The 12,609-nt window shown below is 37.9% G+C and overlaps 1 protein-coding gene across 4 annotated transcripts in view; it reads left to right on the top strand.

Annotated features, from left to right (window-relative positions):
* The window catches only part of ANKS3 (ankyrin repeat and sterile alpha motif domain containing 3), a 45,211-nt gene that overhangs the window by 24,188 nt on the left and 8,414 nt on the right, over positions 1 to 12,609 (top strand). For all 4 annotated transcript variants that reach the window (XM_020978648.2, XM_020978649.2, XM_078152727.1 and 1 more), the window contains 4 exons: positions 1,264 to 1,376; positions 2,590 to 2,766; positions 4,693 to 4,817; positions 6,060 to 6,201. In XM_020978648.2, coding sequence (XP_020834307.1) covers positions 1,264 to 1,376; positions 2,590 to 2,766; positions 4,693 to 4,817; positions 6,060 to 6,201 — 557 coding nt within the window. The remainder of the gene's footprint in view (positions 1 to 1,263; positions 1,377 to 2,589; positions 2,767 to 4,692; positions 4,818 to 6,059; positions 6,202 to 12,609) is intronic.

Raw genomic sequence — 12,609 nt, 5'->3', positions numbered from 1 at the left:
GAGGGGAAAATAAAAGAGTCTTTGACCTGAGTTGGTTCACATGTCAGTAAATAGTAGGTTTAGAATTGTATGAATGGACAAGAGGTCATTTGGCCCAGTCTCCTCCTCCGTGGAAGGTTATATCAAATTATGCTGGGCAGGTACCCTATTTCAGTGTTTAATAGCACTCAGCCATGACAGATTTTCTGGTCTATAACTAATCTTACCAGTTCCCAGTTCTGTTCTACTACAAAAAGAGCTACTATCAATATTTTTGCACATATGGGTTCTTTTCCTTTTTCTTTCATCTCTTTGGGGTACAGGCCTAGTAGCAATATTGCCGAGTTAAAGGATATGCATAGTTTATTACTGTTTGGTCATAGTTCCAAATTACTTTCCAGAATAGTTAGATCATTTCACAGTGTGGCTGTTTTTCCTTTAACATTTGTCATTTTCCTTTTTTGCCATCTTTGCCAGTCTTGTTGGTATGAGATTGAATCTCAGAATTAATTTATTTGTATTTCTCTAATTATTAGTGATTGGCTCTTTTTATTCTTTTTTAAAATTAATTTATTTTGAATTATCAATAATCACTTCCATAGGCTTTTGAGTTTAAAATTTTTCTCCTCCTCCTTCCCCACCTCCCTCCCCAAGATGGCGCGTAATCTGATATAGGCTATACATATACATTCCTGTTAAACATATTTTCACATTAGTGGTGTTGTAAGTAAGAATTAGAACCCATAGGAGGAACCACCAGAAAGAGGAAACAAACACAACAGAAGGAAAAATAGTATGCTTTGATCTGCATTCAAACTCTATAGTTCTTTCTTCGTATCTGGATAGCATTTTCCATCACAAGGCCTTTGGAGATGTCTGAGATCCTTTTATTGCTGAGAAGGGTTAAGTCTGTCAATATTAGTCATCGCACAATGTGGCTGTTACTGTGTACAATGTTCTCCTGGTTCTGCTCATTTCACTCAGCATCAGACCATACAAGTCTTTCCAGGTTTTTCGGAAGTCAGCCTGTTCATTGGCTCTTTTTATTCTTGCAAATTCAAGATACCATAATATTTTCCATGTATTGCAGTTAGTGTTCCACATTTAAAAATGACCATGCATTGGTTGTACTTACACTGAAAAAAGTATTTGGCACCTTGGAATATAATAGACTTCTTAGGGGATTGGTTAGCTTTGGTTCTATAGGAATTCTATTTTTTCAGAAACCTCAAAAGAAGCCTGTTCAATCATCCTTTTTATTCATTGTTCTCTATTTATTCCTAGAGGAAAATGCATTCTGTACCAATCTAGTAACTATCAGGAGTAGCAGTAGTAGCAGTGAGGGGCTAGCCAAAGCCCTTGGGGTCAGTAGCGAGGCTTCTTTGGAGAGCAATGAGGTAAGCATTTTGATTCTTTTAATTTCCTCTCTGCCCAACTCTTTCTTAGCATTGTGTAGAAGTTCAAATGTTCCAAATGAGTCAGTCAGCCAGCCAGCAAGGATTCTCAAGTATTAAATAAGTTTTGTGTATCCAACGCTCTATTAGATATTGTGGAGGATTTCAGAAGTGGAAGACATGGAATCAGATGGTAGTTGAATATCAAATTGGGTGGCATAGGTGATATATTCTATCATAATTCAGGGAAAGGAGATAATAATTGTTGGAGGAAAAACTTTATAGAGGAAGAGAGACTTGAATTAGGCTTGAAGAATGGGTAAGATTTAGATAGGTAGAGTGGAAGGGGATGATATTTCAAAGGGTACCATATAAGCAAAGGTATGAAGATGAGAATTAGCATGAACTATTTGTAGTTAATGAAGAAATATGAGCCTGATTGTGTAAAATTAGTGTATTGTCATATACACAGACCCATTGTTATCTCTGGAACATTAAAATGTCTTTGGCTGTTTCGTGTGATCAGCTTTGTAAAATTTCACATGAGTGTGAATTTGAGTTATTTAGACCATTCTCCCTTAACTTGGGATGGATCCAGATGATGAAAACCCTTCAGTTTTTCTTGCTATGCTAGATAATGTTCACTACTAACTCTGAGGTACAATATAGGTATATATACCTCTTTTTATTTGTTTATTCAACAGTTACAGATCTTCTGTAACTACTGTGTGCAAAGCACCATGTTAGGCACTGGTAGAGATAAAAGTGACTGACTATATCTTCATTGCACTTACAGTCTAGAATGTTAACAGCCATATTTCACACATAGTGACTTGATTGCATGAATCCCTGGATACAAATTCTCTTTCTAGCACTAGACTTAGTATGTAACCTTGAGCAAAGAACTGTAAAAATGAAGATTGGTAACAGTAGCAGCAACCTTGCAGTGGGGCCAGAAGAACTAAGCTAATGGTGATATGGAATTCCTTTATTCAGTAAACATTTCTTAAATGCTACTGTGTACTATAATAAAGAACCCCAAATCTTTATTGGACCAACTATTTTTGTTTTATTTTTATTATAAAAAGAGTTGATAAATTGCTAAACTCATCTGTGACGAGCATCAACTGTAGAATAGTCTTCTGTTCCTGGCAGAGATTTTCTAACCTTTGAGGCCTTCCCTCCTTCTTCTAAACACAAATCTTCTATCTTACAGGACTCAGATCACTCACACAAAAGCTCCATTAGAAAACAGGCCAAAAGTTACACAAAGGCTAAGAATCGTTATAGCAACAATGAGAGCCAGTGGCCTCCTGGCAGTGGAACCTCTGGGATAGCTAGTCCTCCAGGTTCCATCTTCAAACCAGAGAGACCCACTTATTCAGGACCCCAGGTAAGAGAAAAGGCTTTCAAACTCTACTTTAACTCTTAATTGGGAAATTAGACTTCCTTGGTCTTATTTTGGTTTTAACAAAATAGTTGCTTTTCTAAATGAGAGGACTTAATCTGTTGTCATATTTTCTTAATACTTTAAAAGCACTTCTTTGTCAATTGGTGCCCCTATTCAGATAGAGACTTAAGCTTCCATAATAATAGATTAACCCAAAAACCCTGGTGGGGGGGAAGGTTTGTTTGACTTCAGTTCCTAGCTTTTCCTTAGAGGAGCTCTCTTATCCCTTGCTGCTTGGCCTCCCATTAGTACAGAGATGACAGGAAAATATGGATTAGGATAGAGTACTCTGTGTGTTGCTATATTTAAGGAATTCACTGAGGATCCTTAGTGTTTTGAGTTCTCACTTGGCTGTTTATTTGTACCTGTGCCATATAAAGATGAGAAGAAAGGAGCCTAATGTTGTAGCTGTAGTATTTTGCTAGATTTGGTCCCTTTGTGATAACTCTAAATGACTTGCCAAAAATACCTTCCATAGGCCTTCTGCCTGTGGCCTTAATTTGGGGCACATAAACATTTGGGTTAAGTTAGAGACAATGAGAAAGACTCAGCAGAGAGTGTGATAATAAGTTCACTGGTCAACTTGGTCTCCCTTTAGAAATGGTCTGAACTTTGGGAGTTAATTTTTGTCTATAGGGTTTCAGGAGTCTGGCCATGTACATTGGCCTTGATTCACAATTTAAAAGCTAGTCTCTGGTCTCTTGTGGAGTTTTCCTGGCTATTTTTAACTTGGTCTCAAGGATTATTTTAGACCAGTAAGTGGCTTGGATGTGTATAGGGATTTTAGGACTCTTGAGTTCAAGGACAGAATTAAAGGTATATCTTTTGACTTTGTGGCCAATTTATAAACATATAATTTAGCCTGATTAGTTTTTATTCCTGTCTAGGATAATGGATAGACTCTGCATGTACCCAAAGCAGCATTTAGCTTCACTATAATTCTAACTGATTTCAGTTAGACACCTTCATGTGTATAAAGAGGCCAATGTCAGAATTCATAGCTCCCTCTGAAAAACCAAGTATGTACAGAGGAAAAGAAATAAAATTTCTGAAGTTAAAGGTATTAAACATGCAAAAACTAGTAATTGGAGCCACAGTGGGGTGGGAATATTTGGGGAAGAGAAAAAGAAACAAATGGATAAAACAAAGTCTTTTTTTTTTTCAGCCAAAGGCAAGGTTAATTAGAACATCCATCATATTGGTCAGACTCTTAAGGAATCTGAACATTACTGAGCTATTGGCTAGATTATAAGAATCTGAGCCCAAAACAAAATCTTTTCAGGAGCATGCTATTATACCTGGGATACTTTCCCATAGGAAACCTTTTCTAGAAACACTTATCCACACCTGTGCTCTTCAGACAAATTCTATCTAGGGGCACTACCCCTGGAGACTTGGGGTCCATTTTTAGATTGTCACTACATCCCAGTGTATTTCACATCCTCAAACATACCTTGCCACTTGGAGACTCATAGCCTTCTAACAGTCCTTCAACATAGAGATGCCTATTGAGATGACTAATCCTCAAAGCCATATTCTTAATTTCGGAACATTCTTGTGCGCCAAGGTGACTATTTCAGTTTGGCATTCTATTCCCCACATCCCAGCACTCCTAAATTAGAAATGCTTGGAAGTCCCCAAATGTTTGCTCATTTGCACATGCTCAGAGAACCTGACCCACATTAATCCTTAAATTCCCTCCACTCATAGAAAATGGTAAGTGATTTTAAGAATACACACATTCTGTGAGGAAAACAGCTTTGGCTTATGGTCTAACCTGATTATGCAGTTATTGACTTTTCATGTAGCCACTTTTCTTTAGGGATGATATCTCTTCTTCCTCTTCATTTTTGGTTGAATGGGTCCCAGGACCTTGCAACTCTTCTGGAGCAGATTGGGTGTCTGAAGTACCTGCAAGTTTTTGAAGAGCAGGATGTGGACCTCCGCATCTTTCTGACCCTTACAGAGAGTGATCTGAAAGAAATAGGCATTACGTGAGTGTGGGGAATATTTGTGGGTTTTCTTCCCCATCTTGTTTTGGCCAAGATACTGAGAGCAAATCTAGTTTCTGACTTTCCAGAATCAAGAAATGAATATATCTCTCTAGAGAGCAGCTGAATTACTCATTAAGTGATAGGTTGTGCTTGAGTAGAACCAGGCAGGTGGCAGTAGGCACCTTGCAAGCTTTGTTGATTCCTTTTAAAACAAAAAGTTTTATTGTTGCTGTTTTCTCTTTGTATATCACTGTCACTTGGATATGATTTTCCCCACCCTACCTCAACCCTCTCTTGTAATCAATCAATGTAGTCAAACAAAATAAATCAGCCAGTTGAAGATGATATCTGTAAATGTAAGCCTCCTTCCATTCCTGTTGTTCACTACCTCTCTGCCGAGAGGTAGCAAGCTTGCTTCACTCTCAGACCACTGTAGCTGTGATTGGACATTACATTGATCAGAGTTCAAGTCTTTTAGTGTTGGTTTCATTTACATTATTGTGGTCATTGTTTTTCTGCTTACTCACCTGCATCACTTCATAAAAGTCTTGCCAAGTTTCTTCAAGTTCTTCATATTCGTAATTTTTATGGTGCAATAATATACTACTTAACATTCATATACCACAACTTGCTTAGCCATTCCCCAGTCTTTGGGCATCTGTTCTTTGCTTTCAGTTCTTTTCTACTATGAAGAATTCAAAGAAACCTAGAAAGACTTTTATACTGAAGTAGAATGAGGAGAACAATATACCCAACTACAATATAAATGGAAAGAGCAACAAAGTAACTGAGCCTAACTGCTTCAAAATTATAATGACATAGCTAGGACCCAAAGAAGGGATGGGAGAGGGCATCTTCTCCTTGCTTCTTTGCAGAGGCAGGAAGCTTTGTGGGGGACACTGCATGTAACTTCAGATTGTTCTGATTTGTTGGCTAGTTTTGCTGAACTTCTTTTTCTTCTTTTCGTCTTTGTTATAAGATATGGCTCTCTGGGAGGTGTGGGGGAGGATACATTGGGAATGTAGGTGACATAAAAACAAGATATTAGTAAAAATGTATTTTCAAACAGTTGTTACTTTTTTGTATATAGGTTTATTTTTCATTTCATTTCAGGATAAATGGATTCATGCATAAATGGTCATATATTATGGAGACTGCCATGGAAAACTGAGGAGGGAAGGAAATTTCCAAAGGGATGGGGACAGATGCTGATGTGATTTGCCTTCTGATTTATATCTGCAGTTTGTTTGGGCCCAAGCGGAAGATGACCTCTGCCATTGCTCGATGGCACAGTAATGCCCGCCCACCCAGTGATGCCCTGGAGCTGGCTTATGCAGACCGGCTTGAAACTGAAATGCAAGAACTGGCCATTCAGCTACACAAAGTATGTATGAGCATGATAGAAAAGTATAGATGAGCACAAAATAGTGTTGCTGTCTTAAAAAAACCAAAACACAAAAGCTCCATACCAGCCTGCACATGTAGGTAATAAATAGTCATAGTCTTATTAAGATATTAGGAATAATTCTGGGCTCCATAATTAAAGAGGGAGGTGCAGAAGGTGGAGAGGGTTTTAAGAGAGGCTATGAATCTTTTTTCCAGCGTTATGGACTAGCAGAGTTGAGTTTATTTAACCTGATAAAGAAAAGGTCAGAGGGTGACCTAAAATGCTTTTTATCATGATGAAGAACTATAGAAGATAGTGACCAGTTGTTTTCTAACTAATACTTATATAGTCGTAGAAATTATTTAAATTGGATAGAAAGGAGAACTTCTGACAAGAAGTTTGTTAAACATTAGAATAGATCACCAAAGAAATTATGGAATAGTCATTCCTAGAGGTTTTATGGAGTAAAGGAGGTGCCCATCCACTGGGAATGGTTTAGTTGTAGCTTTCTGAACGTTCATCTGTGTAGCGCTGTGATTCTGTCCTGCAGTTCATTCTTATAGGAGTAAAGTTTAAATTCAGGAGTGTTTGTGGTCATCTAGTAGTGGCATTTCAAAGGTTTAGAACGGTAGAATAGGAGATGTGGGGCCAAGGTCTGTCTTCTAGGTTCTGTCATGCTGCTAAGTGGGAGAATTTGGAAATTTTAGTACTGACATTATTAATAGAGGGGATTAGAGCTGGAAATCTTGGAGCTGCCTCTCTTGTTCTTTATGCAGAATGTTGATGTTTATTCTCTACTCAGCAAGGCAAGGTACTAGTGTTAATCATTCAATCAGTGCATAATCCAGCCAGTCTTCTTTGAGCAGGTACTCTCTGGGTATCTCAATGTGTTCCTCTCATGTACTTATATAATAAGGGAGTGGCATTACATAGTGGAAAAATGTTGGATTTAAAGTCAGGGGAACTGGCTTTGCTACATGTAACCTTGGGCAAGTGTCTCTTTTAGGGCTTCGCTTTTCTCACCTATAAAATGAGGGGAATGGAGTAGAATCATCTGTAAGGTCCCTCCAACTCGTTTTCATTTGTTTTTGTAAGTAAACCAAAGAAATACTTTTCAGGCTTGGAAAAATGTGCCATAAGGCTGTACCTTTCAGTCGATCCCTTCAGTATCTGCCTACCTCTTTTCCAGAGCTGCTCATTCTTGCCAGCATTCATGGCATTCCTTCACTGCCATTACTGTTCTTGTTGGTGTTTTTTAGGGCATTTTTTTTCTAAAAATGGCTATAGAATCTTCTGTTGAAGGAAACTTTTCCTAATCTTCATCACAAATCCTTCAGAATTGTCTTGGATCATTGTACTGCTGAGAATAGCTAAGTCATTCACAGTTGTTCATCATACAATATGCTGTTACTGTGTACAGTGTTCTTCTCCTGGTTCTGCTCACTGCACTTTGCATCAGTTTATGTGAATCTTTTCAGGCTTTTCTGAAATCATCTTGGTTGTCATTTCTTATAGCACAATAATATTCCATTACATTCATATACCTCAACTTGTTCAGCCAGTCCCCAAATGATGGGACATCCTCTCAATTTCCAATTCTTTGCCACCACACAAAGAGCTGCTATAAATATTTTTGTACCTTGGGTCCTTTTCCCATTTGTATGATCTCTTTGGGATACAGCCCTGGAAGTGCTATTGCTGGGTCAAAGGGTATGCATGCTTTTATAGCCCTTTGGACATAGTTGCAAATTGCTGTCCAGAATGGTGCATCATCGGTTATCATTTATTAAAGTGCCTATACTTTCCTACCCTTTGTTAAGTGCTGGGGATATAAAAAAAAGGGCAGAGAAAACAGTCCCTGTTCTCAAGATGCTCACAGACTAATGGGGGAGACAACATGCAAATAACTATGTACAGACAGGATATGTACAAGAAAAATTGGAGATAATCTCAGCTAAGATTAGAGGACTAAGGAAGGCTTCTTACAGGAGGGCCTTTAACTGAGACTTGAAGGAAATCAGAGAAGCCGAGAGGCACAGATGAGGAGGGAGGGAGAGCATTCCAGGCAGAGTGCTAGCCAGTGAAAATGCTTCAAGTCAGGAGAGTTTTGTGCAAGGAAGCCAGTGTCACTGAATCGCAGAGTACATGGAAGGAGGAGTATGGTATAAGAAGACTGGATAGATAAGAAGAGGCCAGGTTATGAAGGGCTTTAAAAGCCAAACAGAAGGTTTTCTATTTGATCCTAAAGGTAATAGGAAAAAACTGGAGTTTATTGAATAGGCAAGAAATATGATCAGACTTAGTTATAGGAAGATCAGTTTGACAGCTGAATAGAGGGTGAATTGGAGATCTGGGGCAGGGAGACTGATCAGCAGGCTATTACAATAATCCAAGTGTGAGGTGATGAACACCTGCCCCAGGGTGGGGTGCAGTGTGAGAGGAGAGAAGGGGGTGTATGTAAGAGGTGTTAGGAAAAGTGGAAACTACAGGACTTGACCACTAATTGGATAGAGGTGGTGAGAATAAGGAGTTGAGGATAACATGTGGTTGTGCATGGCTTCCTGGGATGGCAGCAAGGAAGGTTTTGGGGAAAAGAAAGTGAGTTCAGTTTTGGACATGTTTAAGATGCCTAAATGATAGTTGGAAATGTAAAACTAGAGGTCAGGACAGAGGTGGTGGTTGTTGATGATCAGTTGTTTCATTTGTGTTTAACTTTTTGTGACCCCATTTGGGGTTTTCTTGGCAAAGATACTGAAGTGCCATTTCCTTCTCTCGTTCATTTTACGGATGAGGAAACTGAGGCAAACAGTTAAGTGACTTGCCTAGGGTCACGTAGCTAGTAAGTGTCTGAGGACAGATTTGAACTCCGGAAGAGGAATCTTCCCGACTGCAGGCCCAGTGCTCTGTCCACTGCGTCACCTAGCTTCCCCCTAGCACTGAGGTTAGGACTGGACAAGTAGATCTGAGAGTCTTCTGCATGGAGATGATAACTGAAACCATAGGAACTGATGAGTGAAATAGTACTGAGGGAGAAGAGGCCTCAGGACAGAGCCTTAGGGGTACTCCCACCATTAAGAGAGCATAATGTAGATGAAGATCTAGCAAAGGAGACAGAGGAGAGGTTAGAGAAGGAGATGAGAAAGTGGTGTCCCAAAAACTTAGAGAGAAGAATTGTTTCATTAGTGTCTTTACAGTTTTCTATATATTCCTCATACTGGTTGATCTTAATTGCACAATAGCTTTCTATTACATTAATGTACCATAATTAACCATTTTCTGTTACTGGAAATTATTTAGAAAAGAGCTGGCTGGTATTCTGTCAGGAATAAAAGAAGAACTGAATGAATAAATAAATAAAACTAGGAGCTAGCTTTTAAAAGAAGCAATAAAATTGACAAGCCATTAGCAAATTTATTTTTTAAAAAGTAGAAAGAAAAAGCAACTCAGCAAAATGACAAATGAAAAAGAGAAATTCAAATAAAAGAAATTAAGGTTATTAGGGAGTACTACACATACCTATAGTCTTAACAAATTAAAGAATTTAAAAGAATTAGTTACCTACAAAAATTTAAATTGCCCAAACAGGCACAATTAAGAAGTTACATTTAAAGAGTCAAATCTTAGAGAAAAGAATTAAGACCTGTCATCAAATAATTGCTCCTACAGAAAAAAGCTAAGTCACAGATTCACAGATGAATACTTTTAAAACTTTCCAAAACAGATAATCCCTATATTAACTAAGTTATTAATAAATATAGAAAAAAGATGAAAAAAACTACCTAATACCTTTTGATATAAAAATGATACTTGTCTTCAAACCTAGCAAAGATAACACAAAAAAGAAAATTATAAACTAATTGCACTAATTACTATAAATGCAAAAATATAAATGCAAAAATACAATGTTAGCTAATAGAATATAGCAATTTTTTGGGGCCAGACCTATCATTTCATTGGTAAGGCAGTGGTATCAAGCTTGGCCATCTCCTGATTTGTGTCTGGCCACTGGACCCTGATGGCTCTGGAGGAGAAAGTGAGGCTGGTGACTTTGCACAGCCCTTCCTCATTTAAATCCAGTTCACTTGGAAATCATGGCATCTTCCTGATGTCCTGGTCCTCTTCAAGAACAAAGGACAAACCACACAAGTGGTATCAAACTCAGCTAGAAAACTCTGTGGCAGCATATCGATTAGGAAAACCACAAATTAGCAGTGGCTCTCTTGGATTGTATTTTTATTTATTTTGTTAAACATTTCCCAATTACATTTAATCTAGTTTGAGCTCCACTTTGGGGTCTTGCCAGCTTGCAGCCACAAGTTTGACACATCTGGGGAGCTCCCTAATGTTGAAATTCCTTCCACTGATGCAGGTCAACTAGTCAGCTACCATCTGATCTTTTCACTTTCATTGTTACACCTCTTAAAAAAGTTGTCTACAACTGATGCTTTCTCTTCATTATTACCCACTATCTCCTTGCAGTCTGGCCTCTTCCTTTATTATCATATTGAAACTCTTTTTGTAAATGTAACCAGTGACTTCTGAGATACTTCATTGAAATGACCTTTTTTCATTCTTCTTGAATCTCTTAAGCTTTTGACATTGTCAACTACCCCCTCCTATTGAATGTTCTTTTCTTCACTTCCCTTCAGAAACACTACACTCTTCTGATTTTGCTTTATCTTTCTATTCTACCTCCTTCACTGACTTTGATCTTCTTCTTGACCTCTTAGAGAATGTTCTTCCAAAAGGTTCCTCCTTTGCCCTTCTGTATTGTTTCTCATTTACTTCTAGGCTTTTTAACAATCTTAGTTCATTCCAAAAACTTTATCTCAAGTCCTGATCTCTCTTCTCAACTCCAGATGTACATCTACAATTGCCTAGATGACATCTTTATCTGGATGTCCTACTGGTATGTCAAATTCAACATCTCCAAATATGTCCTTATTATCTTTCCTCCTAAATCTGTTCATCTTCCTTACTTTGTTATATCTACCAATCTCCCATGTTTATAACTATGCATTATCTTGATTCTTGACTCTCCCTTCCCTCTTATAACCAATTAATTACCAAGTCCTGAATCCATATCTCTCACATTCATCCTCTCGGTTCTCTACCTACTATTCTACCTTTCTCTCTGTGTGTAGGTCCTCATTACCATCTACTTGAACCATTTCCATAACCGCCTTCAGTCTCTGTTAACAGCCTCTGTTTTCTGCCTTCCCCAATCCCACCTCTGTACCACCACTATAATAATCTTATAAAGAGATCTGATCATATCATTACTCTGCCCAAAAATCTTAATGATTCCCTGTTGCCTACTAAGTAAAGTCCTAACCACTTAGCCTGGCATTCAAAACTCTCCTAATATAGTGCCACCCTACATTTCCAACCTTTTCTCACATTACTTCCCTATATATATATATATTCTAGTGAAACTAGACTTCTTTATTCTGCCCCTTCAAGCACATGCTTTCCTGCCATACCACTGCTCATAATGTTCCCTATTCCTGGAATCTTCTCTCTCCCTTCACCTGCCAATCTAGGTTGCATAACAAGACTAGATGGACTAATCACTTCCCTTCAAGGTTCTGGTTAATTTTACTTTAACAACCAGTCCCTCCTTGTTATACCAGTCAGGTCCAATACACGCTTCCTCCTATCACTTATTCTGTCTTTTGAAAGATAATATATACTTAAGAGAAGTCAAGAATTGATCAGCTTCTTGGCTTTTAGCTAGAAGAACACTCCAGCAGATGTTTATTAATCAAAATCCTCCATTACTACTATATTTCTTTGCTAGTTTGTTGCTTATTGTCCATCTTCTGCTTCAGACTGGGTGGTCTGTGATATCTTCTTATCACATATAATTTCTCTTCCTTCTTCCACTTATCTTCATTCAGATGTTTTCCACCATATTTCTCCCCTCCACTTCAGATTTCCTTACATGACTATGTGTTCTTTATATTTCATTAATCCACTTTTTATCTTGTTCTTTTTTAATTAGGGATGTCCTTCCATTGCCATATTTCAGTGACGAGTCACAGTCCATTAAGAAACCTATGAGAAACCTCCTTTTGTTAATACAGAGTAATGGATATCTCATTACTCATATTGCTAAACATTTATGTGAAGATATGAGGCAGTGGATTTTGTTGCTGCATGTCATCCTGAGCATTGTCTTTTGTGAATCACTGTTCTTTTCTGATAATATTCTTCCTTTGGCTTACTTGTTGTTCTGTAAAGGAGTCAGCTTTTCTTTTAAATTTATAGGTTTTCAAAAAAAAGGATCACTCTTAGTAGTAAAAGTTTTATTTTTATTTTTTTGTCTTTTTTGTTTCGTATTTTGTTAGGCAGTGGGGTTAAGTGACTTGCCCAACGTCACACAACTAGTAAGTATCAAGTGTT

The sequence above is a fragment of the Phascolarctos cinereus genome, unplaced genomic scaffold (genome assembly GCF_003287225.1).
Source record: "Phascolarctos cinereus isolate Bilbo 61053 unplaced genomic scaffold, phaCin_HiC Scaffold_4;HRSCAF=312, whole genome shotgun sequence".
NCBI lineage: Eukaryota > Metazoa > Chordata > Mammalia > Diprotodontia > Phascolarctidae > Phascolarctos > Phascolarctos cinereus.
This window is presented reverse-complemented; position numbering and strand designations above follow the sequence as displayed.